This window comes from Rhinolophus hipposideros (assembly GCF_964194185.1).
Source record: "Rhinolophus hipposideros genome assembly, chromosome: 11".
Taxonomy (NCBI): domain Eukaryota; kingdom Metazoa; phylum Chordata; class Mammalia; order Chiroptera; family Rhinolophidae; genus Rhinolophus; species Rhinolophus hipposideros.
This window is the reverse complement of record NC_138057.1, coordinates 19,854,133-19,866,184: the sequence shown is the minus strand read 5'-3', so window position 1 is coordinate 19,866,184 and position 12,052 is coordinate 19,854,133. Positions and strand designations below refer to the sequence as shown.

The 12,052-nt window shown below is 38.1% G+C and overlaps 2 protein-coding genes across 6 annotated transcripts in view; one reads left to right on the top strand and one right to left on the bottom strand.

Moving 5' to 3' along the window:
* The window catches only part of DENND4C (DENN domain containing 4C), a 93,003-nt gene extending 85,808 nt beyond the window's left edge, over window positions 1-7,195 (top strand). For 3 of the 4 annotated variants that reach the window (XM_081066057.1, XM_081066056.1, XM_081066058.1), the window contains 3 exons: window positions 2,257-2,407; window positions 4,070-4,134; window positions 4,354-7,195. In XM_081066057.1, the coding sequence (XP_080922183.1) occupies window positions 2,257-2,407; window positions 4,070-4,134; window positions 4,354-4,490 (353 nt within the window). In that variant the 3' untranslated portion in view covers window positions 4,491-7,195. Of the gene's footprint in view, window positions 1-2,256; window positions 2,486-4,069; window positions 4,135-4,353 lie in introns of those variants that run through there. The other variant, XM_081066059.1, reaches the window with a different exon arrangement.
* A 153-nt stretch (window positions 7,196-7,348) lies between these two features.
* RPS6 (ribosomal protein S6) lies at window positions 7,349-11,721 on the bottom strand. Of its 2 annotated transcripts, none has more exons than XM_081066061.1 (6): window positions 11,530-11,657; window positions 10,949-11,080; window positions 10,250-10,460; window positions 9,915-10,061; window positions 7,710-7,867; window positions 7,349-7,608 (listed from the first exon to the last, which is right to left on the bottom strand). In XM_081066061.1, exons 2-6 carry the CDS (start codon window positions 10,991-10,993, stop codon window positions 7,513-7,515), a joined length of 657 nt encoding a protein of 218 aa, XP_080922187.1. In that variant the 5' UTR covers window positions 10,994-11,080; window positions 11,530-11,657; the 3' UTR covers window positions 7,349-7,512. The 2 variants fall into 2 exon arrangements, with proteins under 2 accessions (XP_080922187.1, XP_080922186.1); XM_081066060.1 differs by having other exon boundaries at window positions 7,472-7,608; window positions 11,632-11,721.
* Between the last annotated feature and the right edge of the window lie 331 nt (window positions 11,722-12,052).

Genomic DNA, 12,052 nt, shown 5'->3' with positions numbered 1-12,052 from the left:
AAAAACTGTGCTAAAATATAAACCATCAAAAAAGTGAAATGTCAACCTACAGAATAAAATAGGGAAGACATTTGCAAATAATAGATCTTAAAATGAATTTGTACTGAGAATATATAAAGAACTCTTTCAACTCAGTAATAAAAGATGAACCACTTAAAAAATGGGCAAAGGATCTGTCTTAGTCTTTTCAGGCTGCAATAACAAAATACTAGACTGGGTAGCTCATAAAAAACAAGTCTATTTCTCACGGTTCTGGAAGCTGCAAGTCCAAGATGAGGGTGCTCGCATGATCAGTTGAGGACCCTCTTCAGGATTGCAGACTTCTCTTCATATCCTCATATGGCAGAAAGGGTCTCTTTGATGCCTTTTTTTTTTTTTTTTAAGGGCACTAACCATTCGTGACGACTCTGCCCTTTTGACCTTATTACCTCCCAAAGGCCTCACCTCCTAATACATTGGGCATTAGGTTTTCAACATAAGAATTTTGGGGAGAGACAAACATTCAGAGCATAGCAGGATCAGAATAGACAGTTCTGCAAAGATGGACTCGGGGCCAAAAAAGCAAATGAAAAGATGCTCAGTATCACTAGATATCAAGAACGTCCAAATCAAAACCACAAAGAGATGCTATTCACACTCATTAGATAGGCTGTAATCAAAAGGACAGATACTAACAAGTGGTGAGATTACAAAGAAATTGGAACCCTCATACATTGCTGATTGAAATAAAAAATAGTGCAGCTGCTCTGGAAAGTGGTTTCACAGTTTCTCAAAATAAAATTACCATATGACACAACACTTGTTCTTTTAGGTATATGCCCAAGCAAAAACATACCTTTTTTTAGGTATATGCCCAAGCAAAAAAACAGTTCTTTGCAGCATTTTTCTTAATAACCAAACAATGGAAACAACATAAATGTCCATCAACTGATGAATGGATAAAGTGTGGTATACCTATACAATGGAATATTATTTGGCAATAAAAATTAATGAATACTGGTACATGCTACATGTATGAATTTTAAAACATTATAGAAGAAGTCAGTCACAAAAGAGCACAGAAAATGTGATTTTATTTATACAAAATATCCAGAATAGGCACATCTATGGAGACGGAAAGTAGATTAGAGGTTCTGTAGGGCTGAGGGGTTGGGAAGATTGAGGAGTGACTGCTAATGTAATAAGTAGGTTTCTTTTGGTGGTGATAAAAATGTTCTAAAGTTGATTGTGGTAATGGTTGCTCAACTCAGAGAATATACTAAAACCACTGAATTGTACAGTTTAAATGGGTGAATTGAATGGTTTGGGAATTATCTCAATAAAGGGGTTATTTTTTAAAATTGAATTAAAGGAGAAGCAGTGAAGTCGTATATTTGGGTTAGGTCTAAAATCGCAACATAGCATGAAAATCAAATCTATTCCAATGTAATCATTTAGAAGGTAAAAGAGCAGGGATTAAAACCTATAGTAGCTAGTATTTCCTCTTGTATTATAACAGAGAATTTTGCTGTTTCTTTAGTTGAACACAAATGAAGTATTACTAGTTGCCTTTATTAAGGGGCTGTGTTGTATGACAAATACAGCAGCTTGCTTTATGAGAGGCAATTAGAAGGAGGCTGACTAGGTTATTGGATACATAATCCATCTCAACTAATGTGGTTGTAAACATAATTGTATGGCTGCTGCATTAAACTTTTGCCTTTTTCTGGGCCAAGCCCACATTGTTGATTTTGTGTATTTTTAACGTTGGTATGATTCAATACTGGTATACCACTGAAGTACTTTTATAATCTGTGAAATCTGTATAAATGTTCTTAATAATTCTAGAATAAGCGTTTTTGTCAAGGATTATACTCTACTATATTTACTAGAAAACAACAGAAGCGTAAACGCATAAAGATTATTCTCTCATATACGAAGTTATGAAGTAGACACTCCAGGCAACTTCTCTGTCATTAGGCTCCTTCTGTTGTGTGTGCTTTTCCATCAGTAAACGTTGCTTCATCGTCACAAGAGGGCTGCTGGAGTACAAGCTATTACATATCAGCCTCCAGTAGGAAGCCCTGTGTTCAGGGGAAGGGGAAAGAGACAGTTCTCTCCTATCTTAAAGCAGGAAAAATATTTTTTAGCTGGTCACATTGCCACATAATTTTACTAGAGAGGGGGAGACAAGTGTTGAATAGAAAACTAGAAAATGCTACAGCTCTGGAAAAACACTTTCCTTAAACATATTCTTTATTGTGTTCTTATTATTAGATTCTGAAAAGAAATTGTCTCTCCTGTCAGAGGAACAAGAAGCAACAAGCACTTTAGTAGAAACCATCAGGCAGAGTATTCAACATAATGATGTTCTTAAACCCATCAACCTGCTTTTACAGCAGATGAAGCCAGACAAGAAAAGACAAAGGTAATAATCCTGTACTTGCCAATCAAAATAATGTCGTATTTTTTTAAAAAATGCTTTTTAAATACCTCTAGTTGTAAAAGAAACACATACTGTGGAACATCTGATTGTTGTAGAAAGTGCTACCAAAATGTACACATTCATACTTGCACACTAACAAAGTATCTGTCTGGAGATGATAGATTAAATGTTAGGAGGTAATTCATTTATGTCTAAAGTGTACTGAATGTTTCAGGAACGTTACTGCTATTCACTGGAAATCCTCTATGAATTTGTTAACATAGGTGTTATACATATGTACTGTTTGTTCAGGCTGTCATACCCACACATCTTTACTTGTGGATGTGAAAAAAAATCGGTTTAGGAGTAAAACCAATTTAGGAAAGTGATGGAAACAAAGAAAGTATATGGAGCGATCCTGATCTTCTTACTGTTGTCTGCTAACATGCTTGCATCAGCACTCATCAGTGTCAGCATAATTGAATTTTGCAGTGAGAGCTTCAGAAAAGCTTAGTGCAAAAACTGATCATGAAAATGGATGGGTTGTCTTGAAATTGCAACAGTTGAGATGGAGATGACCTCCATCAGTCTAAACAGACGCTAGTTTTCAACGATCTGTAGTGTAAAGGCAGGGAAGGATATTAGAAATGACCTGTTACAGCTTCTAAAGAAAAGCTACAGTACATGGAGTGTGATCAGAATCAGCATTGTTCTCTAATTTTTTTTTTAAGATTTTTTTTTTTTTTTTTTGGGGGGAAGGGGAACAGGACTTTATTGGGGAATTGTGTACTTCCAGGATTTTTTCCAAGTCAAATTGTTGTCCTTTCAGTCGTAGTTGTTGAGGGTGCCGTTCAGCTCCAGGTTCAGTTACTGTTAGTTGCAGTAGGTGCAGCCCACCATCCCTTGCGGGACTCAAGGAATTGAACTGGCAACCTTGTGGTTGGGAGCCCACTGGCCCATGTGGGAATCAAACCGGCAGCCTTGGGAGTTAGGAGCATGGAGCTCCAACTGCCTGAGCCACTGGGCCGGCCCCTCTAATTTTTGTTCTGTGTTAAATACTCAAAATCCAGTTCATTTCTTATGTTGTCCTCATTGTCAACAACTGAGCCATGAAGCTCATTTTTAAGGTTTCATTTGTGACATTTTTATGTCACAATAAAGGCCAATAAAATTTCTCCTTTACTGTTGGATTATATAGTAAACAGACCACACTATCTTTCACATTATGTCCAAGATTTTAAATTCCTAATTTAGAAATTAATCTATTACTTTGTCAAGTAGCAAAAGATGAGAGAAGACTGCTTTTGTAAATTTTAAGGAGAAATTAGGAGTTGTTAAATTTTTAAAAACTAATAAAGTTAAAATAAGCCATTTTAAATTGTCTTTGGTGTTGTGAAACTTTATGCCCATTAACTTTTTAATTTGAAGTACTCGCAGAAGTTGCAAAACTAATTCAGAGTTCAGTTTACCCTTCCCCCAGCTTTCCCCAAAGGAGACATAATGTAACTGTAGTACAGTATCAAAACCAGGACATTTGACAGAAGTACATTAACTGCTAACTAGACCACAGAACTTAAAATCTTGTTTTTTTTCCCATTTTTAAAAACTTCATGTAGTTTTTTGCTGTTTGCCCATTAACTTTAAAATGTTTGTTTTGTTTTATAGGAGTTTATACAGAGAAATCCTCTTCTTATCATTAGTATCTCTTGGAAGAGAGAATATTGATATTGGTAAGTTGGTTAATTAGGGGTTATTAGAGGTTTAGTTTTATTTTCTGAAGTAATTTAGAAAATTGTAACTGGTATGGGTAAATATACTTGCCTTTAGAAAGATTTCTACTTTTGAATATGCAGTTTAAACATGTATATAAATATGACTTGACTACCATTTTTAAATACATTGCTTTTGTTTTCTTAAATTCCAACTGCATTTTTTAAAATGTCTTTCAGAGGCTTTTGATAATGAATATGGAGCTGCATACAATAGTCTGTCTTCAGAAATCCTTGAAAAATTGCAGAAAATTGATGTCCCACCAAGTGTGAGTGTGGAGTGGTGCAGGAAGTGTTTTGGAGCACCTCTCATTTAAAGATTCACTAGATTTCGGACCGAAAGCTGGGGGAATAGATTCAGTCTGGGAACATTCAAGGTTTGTTCCAAATACCAAGGCTTGATGAAAACTGAAATGAAGTAACTCTTGGGATAATATATAATGAAATGTAATTCATACTGAATCATCTTACAAAGTAAAAATGACATTAAAATGCCCCAGGGTTTATTGTTGAAAATTTACAACTTCTGAAACTATCTGCCTCTGCTGAAACTGTTTGGATTTCTGTTATTTGTAGTAGTTTGATGAGAAATCATATTCATTCTTGGCGTTTTGTTTATATTCGAAGATATAGGGTTTGGGGAATGGCAAATTAATGTAAACTTGCCCAACCCCGTAACAAATGAAATATCTCAATTTTATAAGAGCAACTCTTTGTGTATGTGTGTATATATGTGTGGCTGTGTAGGCATGTATATATACAGCCATATATTTATTAAAATTTTTAGATTGCGTGTTGCAATTTTCTGAAAGGGGTTTATTAAATGACTACTACTAAAACTCATCTGTAGTCATTAATCTCAAAATTACCTGAAAGTCTGATGACAACTGCCTTGCTTCTGACTTTAATTTTAATATATTTCTTCACCCTTCCAATTGTGTTATCTTTCTTAATGGATTGTATCTTTACTGTCCAGTTACTTCCTTCCATCTTCCCAATACCATGTTAATATGCAACAGCTTTAAAATTGGAATGAGCCAGTCAGACAGTTTAAATTTAAATCAGCTTCAAACACCACAAAATTGGAACATGCTTAAAATGCTTGTATATATTGTCTTTGGACCTGAAATTGTTCAGGCACAGTAGTAAATGGTTGCTATTGGTCACTTTTAAAACCTGTGGGATAAACTTGCACTGTAGTTTTATTCTTGTATAATAGATTTATATGCTCATTTGTGCATTTGTAAATACTGTTTTTTAGGATGAATCAATTAAGTCTTAAAACTTTTAAAGCTTGTTGCTAGTAGGTTTAAGAAAATCATGACCTCACATGCCTGACATTTATCATGCCTTTTGTTAAAAACATCCCTAAGAACAGTAAGATTGCCTTAACTCTGCACGGCTTGAAAAGCCAGTGATTGTGCGTTTATAGCAATTACACATGAATAAATCAGTTCATATAAAAAGTTTGCAGGTAACAGCACACCTGGTGTAATCTTTTATACAGTTACTGTACCAGTCTTCCTACATTTCAGGGTTAATTTGACCTTTGCAGAACTCGTTTCATTTTATTATTATTCAAGTGCTTAGTAGAAGAAATTGTCAGAAATTATGTACAATTCTCATTACCTTAAAAATAGATCTTTTGCACTGTTTCAGAGTATATATTTTTTCAAGATAAGACTTGGTACTAGTTTTAATGATTAATAACTTATTCTCCCAACAGTTTGTAATTATCCATGCATATAAAAAAATTGATATTGAATGAAAAGAAAAATCCTTAAGTTTGCTGTCTTGCCTGTTACATTTTAAAAGCTCCTGAAATGTACACAATTAATGCGAACCTTTGTGATCTTACCAAAGCATGTCCCATTAAAACCAAAAAAACCCCCCCAACCTATCTCCTTACACATTTTGTGTTTATAGCATCCTGTATCGTTAACATCCCTTTTTAAAAAGTTCTCTTTAAATCTGCTAGAATTCTTGAGTTAGAATGGTCTAGTCCAGTCTTACGTCCACTTTAGGGACTGCACGCAGAGAGCAGGGTAGTTTGTTTTGTCTATTAGAATCAACCATATATTGGCCAATACAGAATTCTGGGCTGTGTTTCCCCCCAAATAAGACCTAGCTGGACCATCAGCTCTAAGGCGTCTTTTGGAGCAAAATTAGAATATAAGACTGGGTCTTATACTTTAGCTCCAAAATATGCCTTAGAGCTGATGGTCCGGCTAGGTCTTATTTTCAGGGAAATGCAGTATTATATACACTAGTTGCCTTTTGGCCTTAATTTATCCCTCATGACTATATGTCAGCCCTTTTTTTTTGGATATCTTTAAAAATGCTTCATTTGCCCTTTTTGCGTTTTAAGTTCAACTTTGATCTACATTGTCAATTGCCAATTGAGACTTCATGTTATGTAACTAATAACCATGTATTAAGAGCAATAGGGATCTTCGTAGTGTTGTTGACTAAGAATCTTGGTTCTCACAGTATGGTCCAGGGCCTGGTATTACATGGCATCTTGTCTCTCTACATGCTAGAATTTGAAGATTTTACTCACCTGTGGTTAAAATATTTGAGCAAATAAGGAGCCTCTTTTCTTCACTGTTAAAGCCTAATGTGCCTTCTTTTTAAGACAGTTCAAGGCTACAAAGGTTAGTTCTAACTAGTTATCAGAGAAACTAGAAATGGCATGTTAGAAAAATTATACTACTTTCTCTTTGTGTATCCTTCATTGATGTGTTTCTTAAATAGATCCGGTCCTGTTCAGAATGTGAAATAGAGTAAAAGCATAACAATGAATGCACGAGTTGAAAAGCCTTCTGTTGGTTAATGCAGTAAATTTGCACTGGTTTTTAAAACTTTGAGAACTGTTTCAAAATGGTATCCATTAACAGCTTTTAACCAAGTTATCTTTTTTACGTATGACAAATGTCCATCTTCATAAGGACACTTTTCATGTACTGTGTATAGATCTTTAATAAAAACTGTATTCCTCAAAATAAAAAGTGTACAAAAGATTAATAATAGCCCTAGTCATTTTTTTATCTGCAATTGTTCCATGCCTTGCTGAAGATTCTAAGAGAAACCGTGTCCTGGCCATCTCTTTCAGATTCCACTGCCATAGGATGGTCCCAGTCTGAATTGAGGAGACTATCACTTCTAAATATTCCTTATAGACTTTTATCCATCATTAGATTGCTGTACACAATACTCCCCCCCTTTCCTGAGACTTGTTTCTTTCTGTTCATTTTGTAAGTTTTATCATCAATGAAAGTAAGTTCACAATAAAGGAGATACGATGTCTGATGTTGTTTATTTGTTACTCTTTAGAAAATCTCATTTTTGACTGGACTCAGACTTAGAGGTAGAAGCTCTCAGAGAAGACAGCCTGCGTCTCTTGGCAATCTGTTCCTGGCGTTTTTCTTTGGCCTCCTAAACAAAACAAAATAGCAGTCAAAGCCCGTCTACATTAAAAATGCAAACTGAAAACTGGGTTTGACTCCCCACCTCCACTCCAATCATCTTAGACTGACCTTCATTCTCTTGGCCAAAAGTTTAGCATATTCTGCAGCCTCTTCCTTATTTTTCTTAGTACGCTGTTTCTTCAGAGCAATACGCCGACGTTTGTGTTGCAGGACTCGTGGAGTAACAAGACGCTGAATCTTGGGTGCTTTGGTTCTAGGTTTCTTACCTAAAAATTTAAATGACTTAATCACTTCTCATGACCCTTGTTCATCAGAACCCACAGCTACATTTTAGAAACAGATGCAAATTTCACTTAGTATCTATAAAAACTTAACTTGTATGAGGCCTTTTAAATCAAATTTGAACTATTCTGTAACTTAAAATACCAGTCAACAAAAATCCAAGATGGGCTAAATTTTGTCAGAATAAAAGGAAAACTGGGGTGGCCGGATGGCTCAGTTGGTTAGAGCGTGAGCTCTGAACAACAGGGCTGCCGGTTCGATTCCCACATGGCCAGTGAGCTGCGCCCTCCACAACTAGATTGAAGACAAGTTGCCGCTGAGCTCCAGGGTGGCTGGATGGCTCAGGTGGTTAGAATGCAGGCTCTCAAGTTGTCGGTTCCATCCCCACATGGGATGGTGGGCTGCGCCCCCTGCAACTAAAGATTGAAAATGGTGACTGGACGTGGAGATGAGCTGCGCTCTCCACAACTAGATTGAAGGACAACGACTTGGAACTGATGGGCCCTGGAGAAATACAGTTCCCCAATAAAGTTTATTTAAAAAAAATTACAAATAACTATTAAAAAAAACAAAAGGAAAACTGAGAAGCCCTTCTAAAAAGTAACCAGGCTAACTTTACTAAGTGTCAGTATTTTCCTTAATTAGCACATTTAATCCTCCTAAGTTAAGCCATACCAATACTTTGGATGCCAACATCACGTAAATTTAGGTTATTTAAGGAAGTCACACTCCCAAGATTTTTCTAGTCACTTTGCTTTTCCTTCCACTATTAGATTGTACTATTAGATTGTCTTCACTATCTCACCTTGCTTTCAAGTCCCATTTAGCTTGAATCTCTTTTCCTGCCCTGGGGAACTAAACCATTAACATTAGAAATGTGACGTGTTCTTCATAGAATATCTTCATTTAGCCTGATTTATAATTCAATATTCTATGGATTATAGATCTTCAGTCCTCTTCAGATTTAATCATTTGTGGCACCTTGTGGGAGTAATACCTCAGGTAAATATTCTAACTATTCATTATTCAATTTATGTTTCAAGTAAGATAAACGATCCCGAAACATAAATATAAAAGAACCATCTTTGAAACACCTAACAACTAGCACATTTACTACACTGATGGTATTATCAAAAGCATGACTATGGGAAACTCCGATATAGCTGCCAATAATTTTTAAAAATGTTTTTAAGTTTATAATTTGTCTGCATTGTATCTTCAACACTTTAGTACTGGGCACATAGGTGGTGTCCAAATATTTGAAATGAGTAACCGATGAGCACCTATTACCGTGTTTTCCCGAAAATAAGACCGGGTCTTATTAATTTTTGCTCTAAAAGACGCATTAGGGCGTGTGTTCGGGGGATGTCATCCTGAAAAATCATGCTAGGACTTGTTTTTCGGTTAGGTCTTATTTTTGAGGAAATACGGTATATGCCAGGTATAGGTTTAAGTCCCCAGTCCTGAAAATCAAAACCCAACCAATTTCCGCCCCCAGATTTCTCAGGAAAACCCAACCTGGACTGCAGACCACTTATTCCATTTAATGAAAACATTCATTCATTTCACTACAGAAATACTGTTAGAGCAGCACTGCCACAGACCTCACTGGTGATGGTTTATGTTGCTTAATTAACATGCCTTTTTTAAAATATAAAACTCCAAAATCCCAAATGCCTGTTCCCCAATATTCTAATATTCAATATTCTAATTCTCACAATTAATTCTTCTAATTCTTACTTTGCTATCCATATCCCACATGAAATTTCTTTTGTAAACAACAACAAAAAATAGAGCCTCTGATATGAAAAAAGCTCCCTTGTGTGGGGGTGAGAGCACATTCAATTATAGTCATAGAATTTTCTATCATTCTTTCAACTCTTAATCCAAAAGCAATGAACTTAATGTATACCAATAGCATATCTTGACCCTCTCCAATATCCTATAAACTCCAGGAAAATAGCGAAGATGCACACAAAACACTGCCGACAAATTACTGAAATTTGCCCTAATCTGCATAATTTCTCCTACCTTCTTTGTTTAGGGGCTTTCTCACAACATACTGGCGGACATCATCCTCTTTAGAGAGATTGAAAAGTTTGCGAATTCTGCTAGCTCTCTTGGGCCCCAGGCGACGAGGCACAGTAGTATCAGTGAGACCAGGAATATCTTTCTCCCCTGAAAGACAAGTGAACAAAGAAATTCTAATTCAATTCCCTAACAAAGAACCCTAAGTTACTGTTTATACATTGATTAAAACAAAAACTCCACTGATCAAATTGTGGGCACTGCAAGTTAAAAAGCACTTGGGACAATCAACTTTAAATCAATGTCAAAAAAACTGCAGTCCCGAACACAAGCCTCACCTTTTTTTACAATGACCAAGTTGAGAACACTCAGATTGGCATCCACAATGCAACCCCGAACCGACTTGCGCTTTCTTTCTCCAGTCCTCCTTGGTCTATAACAGGAATGCCCCTTACTCAGGAGCAGGCGGACACGGCCATGGGTCAAGACACCCTGCTTCATGGGGAAACCTTGTTTGTCGTTCCCACCACTGATTCGAACCACATAACCCTGCAGGACATTATAAAATAAGGAATTACGGCCTCCATGAAACACACCCTCAATGTGAGGAAACAGATTAAGGCCAATATGAAACAACTTAAACTTTTCTCCAGTCTCTCAATTGTGTCTCAGTTTCCAATATTTGACAAGTTCAATTAGCAAATTCTTTTCAATCAAGCCATACTTCCAACCGGTTTTTCCAGAGGTAACAGATCCAGAGGGAGAAAGACTGTGTTAAGAAACCCACGTATCAACAAGCAACAAATCAGAAACACCCCTTCTGGGCCTTTTTAAAGATACCCTTTGGAGATCAGCTCGCAGCACACCCGCGTGCAATTTATTTTCCCATTGGATCTACACACCCTGATGTCATTCGGAAGACGCTCACCCAAGACCGGCCGTACGGGACCCATTATACATACGATTACCAACAGCGTTTACCCCTTGTCTTCAATACTATCGGCAACAATGCAATACGGTTGGTAATAAACTTTTACCTTCCATTCTTCACCCAGAGCATCAGCAGCAACTTCTGTGGCCATACGCTTCTCATAAAACGTACGAAGTTTGCGTTCATCGTCCACTTCAATGAGTTTCTGGCAGCCAGTGGCTGGGAAAGAGATGTTCAGCTAAGAATTAAACGGGGGGGGGGGGGGGAAAGAGTTTTATGAGAACTGCAGAACCACCACCCACCAAGGTATTCCACTGCAAGCAGCCTCTCGTTTCACTCCCACACCATCAGCAGAAAACGTGAGATACCGGTTTTATTCACTAAAGCACGTGTGCGTAGTAACGTACAAACACCGCTCTAAAAATAAGACACGTTTTTCATTCAAGCCCTGTGCAATGACTGCGGGAGCGAATGGCGCTCCACAGCCGTTCACACTCAGGAGCAAGGAACCCGACCCAGGGACGGCCAACTGGGCCGCGGGGCCGTATCCGTCCCTGCTGGGCCCGAGGACGCCACCATGGCGCTCTCGCCGGGCGCAGCTCTAGCGGCAATCGCTCGACATCCGCTCTCTCCAGGAGCTCTGGCCCCGTAAGGGCGAGCTTTCTCCCACCTCAGACCCTTCTCTACCTAGAGCCAGCGCTTTGGAAAGCTACGACTACGGCAACACCGTGTTCCGGGGCTCGATTCCCATTCCCCAAGCATAGAACAACCACCACCACAACTGCCAACCTTCATCCTGAAGCAGCCGACGGCCTCCGAGGCGCCACGAAAAAGAGGCCCGACTTCCGCTTAGACCAGATCACATAGGCACTTCCAGTTCTCGCGAGATAGAAAAAAAAACACACTGGGATAGCGGAAGTGACCACGGGCAGGCGGCACTTCCGGGGGTGGGGCTAAGCAGCAGTCGTGAGGTGTACTGGGAACTAGGCGAGCCACGGCCGCGCCCGTGTCGGAGATTTATCGTGGCGGCCAGATTTAGTTCTGAAGGTTAGACTGTCCCTTGCCTGATGTTTCCCGCGTTTCCCTGGGCTAGTTCAACTCGGTCTGGACACTCTTTATCTGATGTTACTACCAAAGAAGGACGGCGGGCCCGGAGTTTAGCTCTCCTGGGCTCCTGTACTTCAGACTCCATGGGAAGATTTCCAGTTCG